The following is a 17,683-nucleotide window of genomic DNA, read 5'->3' on the forward strand; positions in this document are numbered from 1 at the left end:
GCAGTGCACACATGGCAATGGTTCACGGACCATAGCCCTTCAGCAGTGCACACATGGCAATGGTTCACGGACCATAGCCCTTCAGCAGTGCACACATGGCAATGGTCTATGGGCCACAGCTCTTCAGTAGTACATATGGCAATGGCTAACGCACCACAGCCCTTCAGCAGTACACATGGCAACGGTTGATGGGCCACTTGCACAGTTAGCATTGCACGAATGGTTTTGCAATTGGAAAATCTAATTAGTTAATGAAAAGTGTAAAAAGTGTACCTCCATTCTAAGATGTAACCTATACAATATAGCACAGAAGGAGCTCTTACCTTTTCTGATGGATCCACGACTGTAACTTGAGAATTTGGCTAAAACACAAAAGTTGTATTTTTTATTAATGAGAAAATGTTATTTAAAATAAAAGTTATATAAGGGGGTTGTCCAAGCAAAAAGAAAGTTCCCCAGGGACTCAGAATTGTAGAAAATAAAGTGATACTTACCTAACAGCACCAACCTTTATCCAGCACACGCCACTCCGTGGTCTGTGCACAAACAGAAAACATCACTGCTCCACCAACAGCAGAACCGCTGCAGTTTGTGATTGGCTACAGTGCTCAGGTGACTTTAGCAGTGCGCCGGTTATTCTGATGACATGTTGTTCAACTCACCTAAGCGCTGCAGGCAATCAAAGGCCACAGAGACCCTGCTGGTGGAATGTGACATAGGTGTACAGTGGGTGCCAGTAGGAAGCACATTGTTATTTACAACTCCAAGGCCCTGGAAAACTTTTCTTTTCGCTGAAAAAAAACCCTTTAAGGCCAGAATTACATTTTAGTTTGCACTTTTCGTTTTAAAAAAGGACCAAACAAATGCAATTCATATGCAAAATGGATCAGCTGCCTTACTGATACAAATGGAAGAAAAGGGGTCCCAATGATTATCATGTGGGTTCCGTTTTGGGTCAGTTTAAAAAAAAAAAAAAAAAAAAAAAACATGCAAAAATTTTTTTTCTATTCTGAAAACTGACACAAAGCAGAACCAAGATGGCCCCAATAATCAATGGGGCCCTTTTACTTCCGTTTACATCATGACGACTTTCGTTTGTCTTTTTCTCTAAAAAGTAGAAAAGAAATATGCAAATGGAAATTGAGCTTTGCCTAAATAAAAATACACTTACCTGTGCGCGAACATAGGCTTTCCTAATCTTCAGCCCCAGCTTCAATGCTAGCTCGTGTGTCAATTTCACCACACTGTCATCCTGTTGGAATGTTATATAATTATTTTTTTTTTTTTTTTAGAAAGAAATAATCAGTATAATGAGGAAGTGTAACAATTTAATTATTATTCAACTATGCAAATGAAGTGGCCATCTCAACTAGGAAACAGATGCACGGACTCGATACAGCATCGCTAATTGCAGACAAGGGGAAAAGACCCAGTACTTTTGTAGTTTTCGGTAAAAATGTAAAATAAAGACTTTATTCAAAAATACAATTAAAAATAGAGCATAAATAAAGGAATGTACAATGACGCATTTTGAGCGCTACGGTTAAGAGCACATTACGTGCTGGAAACGCGTCATTGTACAGTCTCGTTCGTAAATGGTATTTTGAACTGGATTTTTGAATGTAGAAGTCTTTTTTACTGAAAACTATAGGAGTGCTGGAACGTTTCCCTGTCTGTTATTGAATTATGCCTCAATATTTATGGGATAAAAATTTCAGAACGCTACTTTATAGATTAACCGGTGTTTCAATTGTTTCATAACTCAAAAGTAATAAATCAAAAACTTTGTAATTTGTCCTATTAACTAGTTTTTTGATTCTCTGCATTTTAGCATCTTCAAAGCTTTTGCCTTTTTTTTGCTTTGTGTTGTTGATGTATGAGACCATGTTTTATGCAGGAAAAGTTAAAGTATTTTCCAGCACTGCTTTGGAGAACATATAAATTGCTCTGTAGTGAAATTGTGATTGAAATGCAATTTTTTTTTTTATTTTATTTGTTATGGTTTATTTTTATATTGTTCACACAATTTTCATGACTGTGTATTTGCTCCACTGTAACTGTCGCATCTATAGGAGCACCAGTTACAGGGGAAAACAGCACATTACAGTAACAGAAGTCACTAGCAGAACTGATCTGGGTCTGCTAAGACCCAGTAACTCTGCAATGCTGAGCAGACACCTAGCGATCTTGTGATCTCCAGTTGCAAAAGAAAATATCCACATTGCCAACACTATTCCATACCCTTCTGTCTTCTCCACTTCAGCTGCTCCTTCTAGACTCCAGGAGCTATAACCCCACATTTATGAGGTTAAAGGGAACCTGTCAGGTGCAATATGCACCCAGTACCACGAGCAGTTCTGGGTGCATATTGCTAATCCCTGCCTAACTGTCCCAGCCTATAATAGCAAAGATAAAGGGATCTTTAGAAAAAGTATTTCTAAAGATTCTTTATGATATGCTAATGAGGCCAGTGATTAGTCGCAAGGGTGTTAAATCCCTTGGCTAGTTGGCCCCTTAGCATGTTAACACGTCCCTTTGGGCGCGCTAACATGCTAATAAATGCGTAGCATTAGAGGCATGGTCGCTCTCACCTCTCGGCTGCCACCACTGGTTTTCGGCTCAGTGCGCATGGATCAGAAGTCCTCGGACTTTCGGTCATGTGCACTACCAGTTTGAAGTCGGGACGCGTATACCCGGCTTCATTGTGCACATGACTGGAAGTCTGGGGCTTCTGATCATGCGCACTGAGCTGAAATCCAGCGTCGGGCGTGGTGGCAACAGAGAGCGGTGAGAGCGACCATGCCTCTGATGCTGTGCATTCATTAGCATGCTTACATGCTAAGGGGGCCGACTAGCCAAGGGAACTAAGGCCCTTGCGACTAGTCCCTGGCCTCATTAGTATATCAAAGGATCTTTAGAAACACTTTTTCTAAAGATCTCTTTATCTATGCTACTAGATACATGGACAGTTAGGCAGGGATTAGCAATATGCACCCAGAATTGCATATGGTTCTGAGTGCATATTGCACCTGACATGTTCACGTTAAAGACAAATACTTCATTACCCACCTATTAGAATCCTTCATGCACTGCTGAAATCTCTTTTCAGTGAAGCCAGATTACTAGATTACTGAAAGGACCAGATTACAGTTGCTACACAAGCATTTTTGGAGGAGGAGAAAGGAGGTTAATAGAGAAATCGAGGAGAAATAGACAGGCTGCTTCAACTTCACTTCCACTTTTAAAAGATAAAAAACGATAATAGTGTAAGACTTTGCATTATTACCGAACTACTATATTGCTCCATTGGAGGATTGTTCTTGACCCGCACAACGGACCACCAGAGTTTTGTGCTGCAGATGGCACTAAACTTGGCAGCATCCGGCTTGCCAAACTATATAACCATTTTTATGGAAGCGAGCATTGTAGGATCCAATGACGCTCATTCCCAGACTGAAGACTGAAACCTAGGAGAAGGAGCAGGATGCTACCTAGTTTAGTGAAGCCCACAGCACTGGCCATGGGTGGTCCATGCTGGGGGTATACAGCAAAATTCTCAAATACACAGATTTAAAAAGTATATATATTTTGCACAGCCCTGCGCTAGAATAGTTTTTCTTTTTAAAGTGGAGTTATGTTTTAAGTTACTAAAATATCCACTCTTTGATTTCTACTTCAAGTTTTATATTTTTGATTTAGGACATTAATAAAATACACATATTGGAAGACATACAGGATTGGTCTTAGGGTAACGTACCTTAGGGGCAATTATAGAGCATTTTGCCACTGCCTCATAAGCCTCCTTGTATCTCTCTAGCGTAAATAAGATTTTGGACTTGCAAAACAGAGCCCTGAGATTCTTGTCATTAATATGTAAAGCATCTTCACAATCCTTCAAAGCATCTTCATTGGAACCCTACACAGAGAAATAGTACTTCACTTGAGTGACAATACCAAACACACAAATATTGTTACCTCTGTCCACGTTCAAACAAAAATTTACAGATTACAGAAGAATTCACAATTTACACTTTATATAAAATTATTGTTCATAAAAGTAAAGCAATCTGTAAGTACGCGGCTTTATTAGTACTGTACTGCTACTAAATCAATATTAAAACCCAGCGCCATGTTTACAGCTCTGCAGGCTTTAGAGCTCAAATATTACAGAATTCATTACTGCCCCAATGTTTATTCTGCACTCTATTCTTGCAATTTGCATTCCAGAAATTGTGCAGGAAAGATCTTTGTACCATGTTAGCAAATAGATAAAGAATTATTAAAAACCGAGAGTCCTGAGAGGTGGATACATTTTGATGGCGAATGCCGCTCTCACACTGCGTTCCGATCTCCGTTCAGTGGTCCCATCCGAACCTATCGCAAAAAAGGTTTCGGACATATTCACCGATGGGGCCACTGACTATAATAGGGCAGACTGAGTCACCGTGTGCTCTGTTGCGCACCATTTTCGTAAGTATATGCTTACTGGAGGCGGACACCCAGACATAGTAGACTGTATCTAGCTGTCCGCCTAGAGTAAAGGCCCCGTCACACACAGAGAAATCTTTGGCAGATCTGTGGTTGCAGTGAAATCATGGACATATTGTTCCATTTGTACACAACTACAAACCTGGCACTGATTGTCCACAATTCCACTGCAACCACAGATCTGCCGCAGATTTATCTCTGTGTGTGACAGGGCCTTAAGAGTATGCTCCCGAAAATAGTGCACGACAACACACAGTGACTTTGTCTGCGCCATTATAGTCAGTGACCCTGTTGGCGCATTCGTCTGAAATTTGTTTTGCGAGGGGTTTGGATGGATGCCCAGAGGGGACCACTGAATGGGGAGAGGAACGCAGTGTGAAAGTGGCCTTACTCAGGTATCTTCACCAGGCAGAGTACAACACTATATGTGGAGGGTCACATATTTATAGACAACAGGATACAGAAATAGTGCAGAAAATATGACCTGTCAGGAAGCAGAACTATCAGTATTGCAAGAGGAGAGACATTTGTGGCAGTAGATATTGGAAACACAACAAGAAAATAAAAAGAGACCTGCTCACATGGTGCTTGGGGTGATGATGGTGCAGGTCATGGAGGCTCTGGACCGGCTACCAGGCAATATTGTGGAAAAACAAGGAGAAATCCAGCATCCACAATTGATGGCTCAGTTATAAACTAAGGTTTTTTTAATTTTCCATAAGATAAAGGTTAAAACAAATGTAGTGTCTATATGTTTAAATCGGGTGAACCACTCATAATCAAGGGTGGATTACCCGCTTGAAACACGTAGACATCGTTCTACATTTGTTTTAACCGTTATCTTATGGAAAATTAATAAAGCCTAGTTTTTTTTACTGGGCCATCGATTGTTGATGCTGGATTTCTCCTTTTTAATAAATATTAGAGCAGTTCATAAATAAGGAGTGTGAATGTTTTATCATCCTGATTGGGATCTGGTCTAGGGTTGTGATGCCCCCAGATGGTCTGAGGAGCACCTTCCTTAATTGATGTAAAATGACATAAATCCATGTGATACATTCATTCCCGTTGTGAGCGGGTCAAAGGTTGTCATAAGATTATGTTCCAACATTTTTAAGACTCTCTGAGATTTGACGTGTCCTTTCAATTCCAGCAATTTCATGTTCCTGTTGCTCTTATCAGGGCTACAAAATATTTGGGAACAGGTAGATCTACAGGTGTTCTTTTGTCTTTTAACGTGAGGGGATGACATTCCTACTTCTAGGTTTTGGTCTTGTCTTACTACATATAGTGGGACATTTGGTACATATAATAAAGTAACACTACATTGGGGGTGGTGTAGCTGAAAGTATCAGGGGTCGTATAGTCCTGATGCGAGCTGGCAATCCTAAAACAATGAAAGGGGGTCTATAAATATGGATTTTAATAGGGCATCCTTTTGTAATAAAGGTTGTAGTTTCTAAGCAGCTCCTCTAAACACCTCCAGATTTGGACCATAGGTGACTACGAGAGGTACTTGCTTGCTTTCTTCTTTATATTCTGCTGCTTCTTGCAATCTGGTTTTCAACTGTTCTTGGATGGTAGACTTGAGTCAAAACAATATTTCTCAGGCCAAAAAGTTGTTTGCCTTATATGTAGGGTTGGAACATATCCGATTGTATCTGATGTCTGGACTGTAAACAATAGACAAATCCACAATAGGTGATAACCTGATACCAAAGAGTTCAAGGATAGGGACATTCTATATGTGTCATAAAATCCACAAATCTGGAAATCCAGGAAGACCCATAAATTCATGTGTGGGCCCAATTACTGAGATACTAAAGAAGACTAAACTAAAGTAGAAATCAAAATAGCTGTAGCTCAGTGAGATTGGATGGAGGAGTCTGTGAACAGCAATTTTTAATTCTTGACACAGATTCTCAATGGGATTTAGGTTTGGACTGTGACTGGGCCATTAACACACATGAATATGCTTTGATTTAAACTAATCATTGTAGCTCTGGCTGTATAATTAGAGTCGTCTGCTGGAAGGTGAACCTGGGCCCCAGTCTAAAGTCTTCTGGAGGTTTTCCTCCATGATTGCCCTGTATTTAGCTCCATCTTGCCATCAACTCTGAGGATATTCTTTGTCCCTACTGAAGAAATCCTCCCCAAAACAGCAGGATGCTGCCACCACCATGGTACATGGTGGGGATGGTGTTTTCCAGGTGATGTACAGGATTAGTTTTTCACGACACATAGCATTTTGCATTTAGCCCTAAAAAGTTCGCCACTGCTCTCATCTGACCAGAGCACCTTCATCTAACCCCTACATGGCATGTGGAGGAAAGTGCTCTGGTCAGAGGAGGCCAAAGTAGAACATTTTTCCTTTATACTTCACACATAGTTATTTCTTGTTTGTATATCATAAAATACATGTAGGTGTAATGTAAATAAATGTAGAAAAGTTCATGGGTATGAATACTTTATCAAAGCACTGTGCAATGCTCTTACAGTGTCAATATAACACGCAGCCCGATTCACATGCAGCTTCTCCAGCGTCTCGCTAGTAATGGCAATATCCTCAGAAGAGGCATAGCTGGCAATATTAAGGGCCTCAGTGTACTGGTTTATTGATTCCTCCTTGATTCCTTCTCTGAACAGATCATTTCCTTCATTAAAAAGGTTTCTTATCAGCTTCTGTATAAAAATCTGTAAAGACAATACAAAATGTCAGCGTGCGTAAACACCTAACTTGTGATTTTTCAAACTGCAGGCTGAACTGTACTATAACATACAAAAATAATAAAAAAAATCATAAAAAATGTAAATCTTCTACGAGTAATCAAGTAACATGGAATCCTGCATGCTCAGGCACCCCTGCTTCTTAAAACTGGCAGCAGACGCTGATGATTAGGGCGAGGCCGGATGTGACTCGAGGCTGATTATGCTGCATATCTGCAGCCAATTTCACCTTTTAAACAAAAAAATGCAGGGGGAAATCGGACAACTTGCAGATCTAAACATTCGCAGCATGCCCAAAAGCATGTGCTGAATTTTTTCTGCTGCATAGGTACTGTGTGAAATGTGCATTAAAGACAACACGTCAATGGATTGATAGCACCCAAACCACGGCCAGCATGAAACAGAGCCGGGCTGCACCACTGCAGCCAGATATATTTCTCTTTAAACTGATCCAACACTTCAGTGAAAGTATTGTTCGACAATATGACTGGGGATCAAAGGCAGAAATGAGACTGGCCTAGCGCTACCCCCAACCGGCATATCCCAGGTGACTGACCGGTCACTCGCTAACTACACATATGGTAGAGAGCTGTCAATCATCTCCAACAGCCCTGGAAGAATCCGGCTAGGGGGAAAGACCAAACTAGTCTTTTCTTTGTCTATGGTTCTATATTTTCTCTTAAAGAGGACCACCCACCAGGATTTTCCTATATAAACTAAAGCCAGTGCTATACTGGCGCTATCATGCTGATTCTATACATACCTTTAGTTGTGAAATCGGCTGTAAACCTTCTGAAATACAGGCAAGTAAAGTTACTTGATTGATAGGTACTGTAGAATATCTAATAGATGGGTCGGGTTTTGCTAGTTATTCCCACCCCTGTCTGTTTGCCTGTCCTTCCTCCACCTGTAATAATAGAGACAGGGGCGGAAGGCCAGTCAGGCAGACAGGGGCGGGAATAACTAACAAAACCGAACCACTGTTTAGATATTCTGTAGCTGCTATCAATCAAATAACAGTGAATTTCACAAACTTTACTTGCCTGTATTTCAGAAACTATACATCCAATCTCACAACTAAAGGTATGTATAGAATCAGCATGATAGTACCAGTATAGCACTGGCTTTAATTTATATAGGAAAATCCTGGTGGGTGGTCCTCTTTAAAAGCCAAGGCATTTCAGAGAAACACATGCTTGGCTGACAGTGTGCATCCAGACTGATTCATGCTTCCTGTGGTTTAAGCGTCATGAACGGACTGTCAGGTTCCCTTCAATCATGCATCATGTGTAAATTCACTCAAAGGATACACCATAATATTGTTACCTAGTGCATCCAATTGTCCAAAATACAGTCAATAAATCTATCAATTTGTTTTTCAATACTTACCTCATAATCTTTCTGGGGTCCAGGGAACGGCAATGGGGATCTGAAATAAAAATAATCAAAAAAAAAAATGTGAAATTAAAACACTCCCCAAAGGTTTAGATCCAAAAAGATTATTGAGCATGTGATGAGAATTACCCATATCCACCAATATTCACTAATTGTGGGTTACATTGTATAAATGGGCTTTTACACTTGGCCTTTTAGGAGCAGGGTATAATGCTGACATACCACGTGTGCATACTTATTTGTAGGTCGAATTCACACATCAGTTTTATTTTCTTATCGGCAAAAACTTCATGAACTGTTTTTTGTTTCTTTTTGTTTTCAATGTCCCAATACATTTTTAGTCCCTGTCTAACTTTTGTAATCCGTTAAAAGCTTCAACTGCTCAGTGAAAACCGGTCAGCACTTGGATGACACATGGATGGCATCGGAGTGCAGCCCCTTTTTTTCCCCACAGACCCAATCACATGGGTAACTATATGAAAATAGGACAGCATTCCAAAAAAGAGAGGAAACAATGGCTCACAGAGCCCTCAATAGTAAAAGTAACAAAGTCATAAGGTAGGGAAACAAATCCACTAGCCTCAGACAGTCATAGAAACAAAATCCAGACAGTGCTCATCGGGTGTACAAAGAAAGTAGAAAGAAAATTTATTTCTCCATACAGGAAAATAAAAGCAATGTTTCGACCTACATGGTCTTTATCAAGCAACACCAAGTTATCAGGTTTAAATAGGGCGATCATTAAAAGAACATCAGATACTGACATTGACGCCCCTCCAATCAAGTAGTCACTGAAAAAGTATTCATATCCTGTGAACAGTTTCACATTTTTTTCCACGTTACACCCACAAACCGAAATGTATTTTATTAGGATGTTATGTGATATGCCAATACAAAGTGGATAGTATTTGTGAAGTGTAAAGGAAATGATACATGGTTTTCTAAATGAGCAACAAAGAAAAATGGAGTTTCCAAGTCAATTAAATTTGTAAATTTTATTTCATCACAAAATTGAATAAATTAATTACAAAAGATCATCTACAAAAATAATTTACAGAAAAAGTGATACAAAAGAAGGGGAAGAAAATACCCCCAGACAAGGAGATATGGCTACAATTACATGTGGGGGTTAAATATTAACCTTTTTCAGGAAGGGTACAATCCAATTACAACTGCATTCCTATCAGCAGTGGATTAGTCACAATGGACCTTAAGGCCCCGTCACACTAAGCAACATCGCTAGCAACATCGCTGCTAACGAACAACTTTTGTGACGTTGCTAGCGATGTTGCTGTGTGTGACATCCAGCAACAACCTGGCCCCTGCTGTGAGGTCGTTGGTTGTTGCTGAATGTCCTGGGCCATTTTTTAGTTGTTGCTGTCCCGCTGTGAAGCACAGATCGCTGTGTGTGACAGCGAGACAGCAACAACTAAATGTGCAGGCAGCAGGAGCCGGCTTCTGCAGAGGCTGGTAACCAATGTAAACATCGGGTAACCAAGAAGCCCTGTCCTTGGTTACCCGATATTTACCTTCGATACCAGTCTCCTCCGCTCTCACTGTCAGTGCCGGCTCCTGCTCTGTGCACATGTAGCTGCAGCACACATCGGGTTAATTAACCCGATGTGTGCTGTAACTAGGAGAGCAAGGAGCCAGCGCTAAGCATTGTGCGCTGCTCCCTGCTCTGTGCACATTTAGCTGCAGCATACATCGGGTAATTAACCCGATGTGTGCTGTAACTAGGAGAGCAAGGAGCCAGCGCTCAGTGTGCGCTGCTCCCTGCTCTCTGCACGTGTAGCTCCGTGCGGTGGTAACCAAGGTAAATATCGGGTTGGTTACCCGATATTTACCTTAGTTACCAAGCGCAGCATCTTCCACGCTGCGCTGGGGGCTTGTCACTGGATGCTGGTGAGCTCACCAGCAACTCGTGTAGCCACGCTCCAGCGATCCCTGCCAGGTCAGGTTGCTGGTGGGATCGCTGGAGCGTCGCAGTGTGACATCTCACCAGCAACCTCCTAGCAACTTACCAGCGATCCCTATCGTTGTTGGGATCGCTGGTAAGTTGCTTAGTGTGACTGGACCTTTAGTAACCTGCAGTTATTTGCATACCCATTTAGATTCACAATTGTCCCCACAGGAGGTTAAGGTGCCCACCAGAGTATAATAGAACCCTCCAAACGTGCGTTTTCGCGTCAGTGTACTTCACCGCTTCATCAGGGAAGGCCTTCCCTGATGAAGCGGTGAAGTACACTGACGCAAAAACGCGCTGACAGGTTTGTTTTTTTTTACAAAATATGTTTAGCTCAGTGAGATTGGATGGAGATGTCTGTGAACAGAAATTTTCAAGTCTTGCCACAGGTTCTCAATGGGGTTCAGGTCTGGACTGTGACTGGGCCATTCACACACATGAATATGCTCTGATCTAAATCATCCATTGTAGCTCTGGGTCATTGTTCTGCTGGAAGGTGAACCTACTCCCTAGTCCTAAATCTACTGCAGCCTCTGACAGGTTTTCTGACAAATGTAGTTCGATTGGTCAGTGCGGATGTCAGATTTTATCCTCAGCTGTATTCGACCGGGGAAAAAAAATGGCAGCAAGCTGCGTATGGCCGTGTATTTCGGACAAGACTCGCCAATGCAAATCAATGGGTGCAAGAAAAAAAAAAAAGAAACAGACATCACACGGACCATCCAGATGCCGTCTGATTTTTACAGGTAGATTACTATTCTACTATTCTATAGCATAGAACACTGTAAATGATTGAGAATAATAGCTGCTGAGGAAAAAAGATGCGCTGCATACGGATGGCATACGGATGATGGGCGAAAGTAAAAATCGCACACTCTCATAGCACTCACATTACATATGGAATACCGAATGTATTTCACTTATTTCACTTTTCTGGATGAGAATGGGACTAATTTTGTATAAGCTAGTGTGAGTGAAACCAAAAGGGTGCTTTACACGCTGCGACATAGCTAGCGATTGCTAGTGATGTCGCGAGCGTTAGCACCTGCTTCCGTCGTTGGTGCGATATGTGGTGATCGCTGCCGTAGCGAACATTATCGCTACGGCAGCGTCACACGCACATACCTGTTCTGCGACGTCGCTGTTGCTGCCGAACAATCCCTCCTTCAAGGGGGAGGTGCGTGCGGCGTCACAGCGACGTCACAAAACGGTCGTTCAATAGAAGAGGAGGGGTGGAGATGAGCGGCCGGAACAAGCCGACCACCTCCTTCCTCCCTCATTGCTGGTGGACGCAGGTGAGGAGATGTTCGTCGCTCTTGCAGTGTCACACATAGCGATGTGTGCTGCCGCAGGAACGAGAAACAACCAGCGGCATGCACAACAGCCGATATTATGAAAAGGACCGACGTGTCAACGATTTTTGACATTTTTACAATCGTTGATCGTCGCTCCTAGGGGTCACACGCTGCGATCTTGTTAACGGCTCCGGATGTGCGTGACCCCGACGATATATAGTTAGCGATGTCGCAGCATGTAAAGCACCCTTAATAGTTGTCCTGTGGACAGATTCCCCCACCTGAGCTGTGATCTCTGCAGCTCCTCCATAGTGGCAATGAGCCTCTTGGCTGCTTCTATAATTAGTGCTCTCCTTGCTTGGGATGTCAGTTTAGGTGGACGACCATATCTTGGTAGGTTGCAGTTTTGCCATACTCCTTACATTTTTGGATGATGGATTGAACAGTGCTCGGGCTATTTTTTTATAACCTAACCCTGCTTTACTCTTGTCCACAACTTGATCCCTAACTGGTCTGATGGGTTTGTTTTCATGATGCTGATTGATCCAAAATGTTCTCAAATAAACCTCTGAAGCCCTTACAGAACAGCTGTAGTTATTCTAAGAATAAATCCCACACAAGTGGACTCAACTTATTAATTAGATGTTTCCTGAAGGCAAAAAGTCACTCTGGATTTTATTTAGGGTATAAAAGTTCAGGGGGCTGAATACAAAATGCACATGACAATTATTAGATATTTAAAAAAAAAAAAAACATTTCCTTTACACTTCACAAAAATGTGCTACTTTGTGTTGATATATAACAAAATATATTTAATGGATGTATCGTGAAAAAATGTAGAAAAGTTTACAAGGTATGAATACTATTTCAAGGCATTAGATCAATCTCTTTCCATATAGGATATTTCCATATCATAACATTTTTACATGATTTATATAGTTACATAAAACACAAATTAACCAATGACAATATAGCTAATAATAATCTACTGCGCATGCGTCAGCATGAGAGCACTGCGCATGCATCCGCCCAGTCAATAAAACAATGGCATCACTGTTTCTGGCAAACAAGGATCATATGATCCAAATATTCAACCCCTGGTGTATAGCGCATGTGCTGGTATTGTATGTTGATGATAATCTATTGCACATGTGTCATTGTCTCCATGAGATCACTGCACATGCGCCTGTCCGACTGATAAACAATGCCGTCACTGTTACCAGGCAACAAGGCTTATACGTACAGCACCATGATATCAATGGTGATCTAAAAGTAAATCATAATAATATCATCCAAATACTCATTCCCTGGTGTATCGCGCATGCGCTGGCACTCTATTAATATCACAATGGAAGTTCTCCCTTTCGGCCACATCTCGATAGGGCATTGTATTTGCTTTATAGCACAAATCACAATTATGTTACTGACTTCCATATAGATGCAATAACACAAGTTATTGATTGAAGGGAGTATTTACCGCAGTTATGATTGGTGCCCTGTTAATGATCGCCTTATTTAAATCTGTTGTTTTTAACTTATTCCATGTAGCTGGATAAAGACCATGTAGGTTAAAACATTGCTTCTATTTTTGTGTGGATGAATACATTCTATTTTACTCTTTTGTACTCCCGATCAACAGGTTAATGCTTTTGTTTCCATTTTTTCGCAGATCCCGCCCCAAAAGAACGGACATGTGAATACTCCCTAATGTGTGTTACATCTGTTAAATAAATGAGAAAAACTAACGGGTGAATGAGCCATAGGGTGAGAAACTTTCGAGACTTCCGACATAAAACAATGGTACTTTAGCCATAAATTCTATATAGGGTTACACAAGCGTAATGACTCTCATGCGAGAGAATCAGATGTAGTATGCTAATGACACTCGGCTCAGGCTCTGATGTGAGCATGAGCCAGGTGTCGTTCACTGTGATCCAATCCTCTCCCATGTGAGAATCAGATCCCAGATGCGGAGAAGATGGAGACATTAATTTCTGCACCTCTTCCATTGCCTGTCTCTTCATATATTGGACCATATTTGGATGACATCTTATGTTTCACACACAGGTGAGTGTGAATCGAGATACTCTGGCAATCGCAGCATGCTGCAAGTTTTTTTTTCATCCCCAATACCAGTAAAAAAAAAATTCCAGATCTGTACTACCTAAAGCCCATTTTACACACTACAATATATCTTACGATGTGTCGGCGGAGTCACGTCGTAAGTGATGCACATCCGGCATCGTAAGGTACATTGCAGTGTGTAACAGCTACGTGCGATTGCGAATGAACGGTAAAACGTTCATCGTACGCACATCGTTCACTCCTCATGAATTGAACGTCAGGCTGTTCAGCATACCCGGGGTAGTACAAATCGCAGTGTGTGATACCCTGGGAACGATGAACAGATCTTACCTGCGTCCTGCGGCTCCCGGCTAGCAATGTGGAAGAAAGGAGGTGAGCGGGATGTTTACGTCCCGCTCATCTCCGCCCCTCCGCTTCTATTGGCTGGCTGCCACATGACGTCGATGTGACGCCGAACGTCCCTCCCACTCCAGGAAGTGGACGTTTGCCGCCCACATCGAGGTCATATGGACGGGTTAGTACGTGTGACGGGGGTTAATCGTTTGTGCGGCACACTCAACAAAATTGAACATGCCGCACATACGATGGGGGCGGTTATGATCGCATACGATATCTTATGCAGAATCGTAACATGTAAAGCAGGCTTTATTGTATAAGATTGGTCGGAGTGCAATGCAATTTTTTTTTTTGCATTGCACTCGGTCAATTTATATGCTCATGTGAGTGAGACCTAAAAGGTGCTATTGACATGAATTTCTCACCAGGTGTTGGTAACAACCCATCAAATCCACACAGGCAAAGAAATCAAACCATAGGGGTCCATAAACTTAGTGATTTTTAATAATGTGAAATGACACATTGAAAAAAGTATTGAATGCATAAAGAAAAGGTGCAAAAAGCCATGGAAAGTCATGACAACAGTTGAAATCTCTCAGTAATAAGAAAGCAATAGTGCCACTTCGTGAAAAACAACATTAGCTAGTTCAACTGATGGCCTTTAAAAAAGGTGTCTAATTACTAAGGTGCCGCACAAGAAGCATCTCATGATGGAAAAACAAGTGAGCTGTCTCAAGACCTTTGCAACCTTATTGTTGCAAAACATACTGATTGTATTGGTTGCAGAATAATTTCTAAACCACTGAAGGTTCCAGTGAGCACGGTTTGGGCCACACGTGGAGAGAATATCATTTCACCATAAAAAGGTCGCAACCAGGTGTTCACCACGAGATTTCAGACAGAGGAGTGAAAAGAATCAGAAGAGTTGTCCAAGGGCCAAGGACAACCTGAAGATGACTACGGAAATATATGGAATCAGCAGGTATAATTGTTTAAAGAAAAACAAATAATGAAGTCAACCTGCCTGTATGCACGCTCACCATGCAAGACTCCATTGCAGAACACAAAGCGTGTTTAAAGTTTGCTCAACAACATTTAGACAAGTTGTGAAATATTGGGAGAAAATAGACTGGTGAGATGAAGCCAAAATTGAGGTCTTTAGATGCCATAATATACATGATTTTTGGAAGCCAAGAGGCATACACACCAAAAACACCATACCAACAGTAAAGTTAGGAGGTGGAAACATCATGGTGAGGGGCTGTTTTTCCGCAAATGGCACTGGCAAACATCATATAATTGAAGGAAGGATTACTGGACAAATGTACCAAGACATTCTCAATAAAAATCTGCTGCCATCTACCAGGATGATGAAGATGAAACAAGGGTGGACATTTCAGCAAGACAATGATCCCAAACACAGCCAAGGAAACTCTCAGTTGATTTCAGAGAAAGAAAATAAATCTGCTAGAATGACCTGTGTCAATCACCTGACCTGAATCCAATAGAAAATGTATGGAAGGAACTAAAGCTCAGAGTTCGTTGAAGAATCCCTCGGAGCCGTCAGGATTTGAAGATTGTTTGTGTGGAAGAATGGGCTGAAATAACACCTGAGCAATGCATGGGACTAGTTTCTCTATACAGGTAGCATCTTGAAGCTGTCATCACCAACAAAGGCTTTTGTACGATGTATTAAATAATTTTCAGTAAGTGTGTTCAATACCTGTCCCTTCACATAACTTAATATATGGACATCTATGGTTTGTTTTCTTTGTGTGGAGATCTGATGATAATTTCATGTCACTAGAACCTTTAGAAATATTTTTACTTAGAAAATTGATGACGTGTTCAATACTTATTTCACCTGTTGTTAATTTACAAGGCTATTAACAAGGTTGTACAGCCTTATAACCATGGTATTTACAAGCTTATTTCCATTTTGGGGATCTTGGATATTGGATATTGGATGTAAGATCCCTAAAAAGGAAATGCAGCTGCGAACAAAGAGTCTGAAAAGAAAGTTGGCAGCATACGTGCACACTTGGATGTGATAAGTGGGAAAACCCCCTATGGGTACATGTAAGTTAGTAATTTCTGAAGTTAAAGTAGGGTACTAAGTCTTACTGAATAAATTCCAGCCCACTCTTTATATCTTCCTGCCGGAGGAGACGCTCACTTGACGCGTAGGACATGATGCTTTCCTCATCAGATTGTTAAATGGTCACAAATCTGCAAAATTAAAAATCATTTATTTAGCATTAATATCAGAATATTTTCGACAAACATGAAATGTAGTTTCTTGCTTTTTCCATAAAACACAAGGGGAGATTTACGAAGCAAAAAGTGGCAGAATTCTGGCATAAACGACACAACAAAAAGTTCAAATACGGAAAACCAAGGCATTTCGGCCCCTAGCGCTGGTGGCATATGACAGGGAGGCTGAAAAACTTGCTAAAGAATGTGAATATAAAAACCTGGTATAAAGCACAACATTTGTATTTAAAAAAAAAAAAAAAAGTATAACCCTTAAAAGGTTTTTTTCTCCCCCATCTGAGAGAAGCATAATGTAGACAGAGACCCTGATTCCAGTGATGTGTCACTTACTGAGCTGTTTGCTGTCATTTTGACAAAAATCAATGTTTTCTCTGCTGTAGATCTAGCAGTTATACAGAGCTCATGAATATGCTGGACTACCTGCAGCATGCCAAGTAGTCCTGTAATGATAATTTATTGCTGATTAAGCAATGATTTTATCAAAACTACACTAAGCTGTGTACGGCACAATACTGCGCATTTCTGAAAAATCGGATACGGCGCCAGACCCGTTTTTTTCCCCATAGACTTTCATTAGCACCGGATTGTGCCACATGGCCATGCGTTCTCTCCGTTTTTGTGCTGGATCTGGCGTAATTGTCAGATCCGGCAGCTGGAAAAAACGTAGACCTAGATGTTTTTTGTCTCATGAGACAAATCGCATCCCACCGGATCCGGCGGGATGCGGCCAAAATGGACTACATGGATGGATGCAGTTTTTTAAACTGAGCATGCTCAAACTGGCACAACACAGCTATATAAAAGTGACAGCGCTGGAATCAGGATCTCTGCCCCTACGTTATGCTGCTCTCAGATTAGGTGTCAAAAACATAGTAACAGATTCCCTTTAAGCAGAAAGATAGCTGACAACATGCTTGAGATAGGAAAAGGTTGCAGAGAGTTGTCAATTTTTGTCAGGAGGAATTGCCAAAGCAAAATACATGTGAACCACTCTTTTCAACAGTAGGCCAGATAGTCCAGTAAGTCTGTTACATAACACTGCAAATGTGAAAAAAAGAATCCACGTATATATTTTATGTATATATAAAGAACCCTTTGATGAAGCATATTGCGAAAC

At 41.2% G+C, this 17,683-nt stretch overlaps 1 protein-coding gene across 1 annotated transcript in view; it reads right to left on the reverse strand.

The window, feature by feature from the left end:
- ZC3H7A (zinc finger CCCH-type containing 7A) overlaps positions 1 to 17,683 on the reverse strand; it is a 188,786-nt gene that overhangs the window by 119,285 nt on the left and 51,818 nt on the right. Inside the window, exons 2-7 of the mRNA XM_075317930.1 lie at positions 16,417 to 16,521; positions 8,605 to 8,644; positions 6,985 to 7,182; positions 3,758 to 3,916; positions 1,172 to 1,252; positions 324 to 362 (exon numbers count right to left, since the gene is read on the reverse strand). Of these exons, the coding sequence (XP_075174045.1) occupies positions 324 to 362; positions 1,172 to 1,252; positions 3,758 to 3,916; positions 6,985 to 7,182; positions 8,605 to 8,644; positions 16,417 to 16,484 (585 nt within the window). The 5' untranslated portion in view covers positions 16,485 to 16,521. The remainder of the gene's footprint in view (positions 1 to 323; positions 363 to 1,171; positions 1,253 to 3,757; positions 3,917 to 6,984; positions 7,183 to 8,604; positions 8,645 to 16,416; positions 16,522 to 17,683) is intronic.

This window comes from Anomaloglossus baeobatrachus, chromosome 7 (assembly GCF_048569485.1).
Source record: "Anomaloglossus baeobatrachus isolate aAnoBae1 chromosome 7, aAnoBae1.hap1, whole genome shotgun sequence".
NCBI lineage: Eukaryota > Metazoa > Chordata > Amphibia > Anura > Aromobatidae > Anomaloglossus > Anomaloglossus baeobatrachus.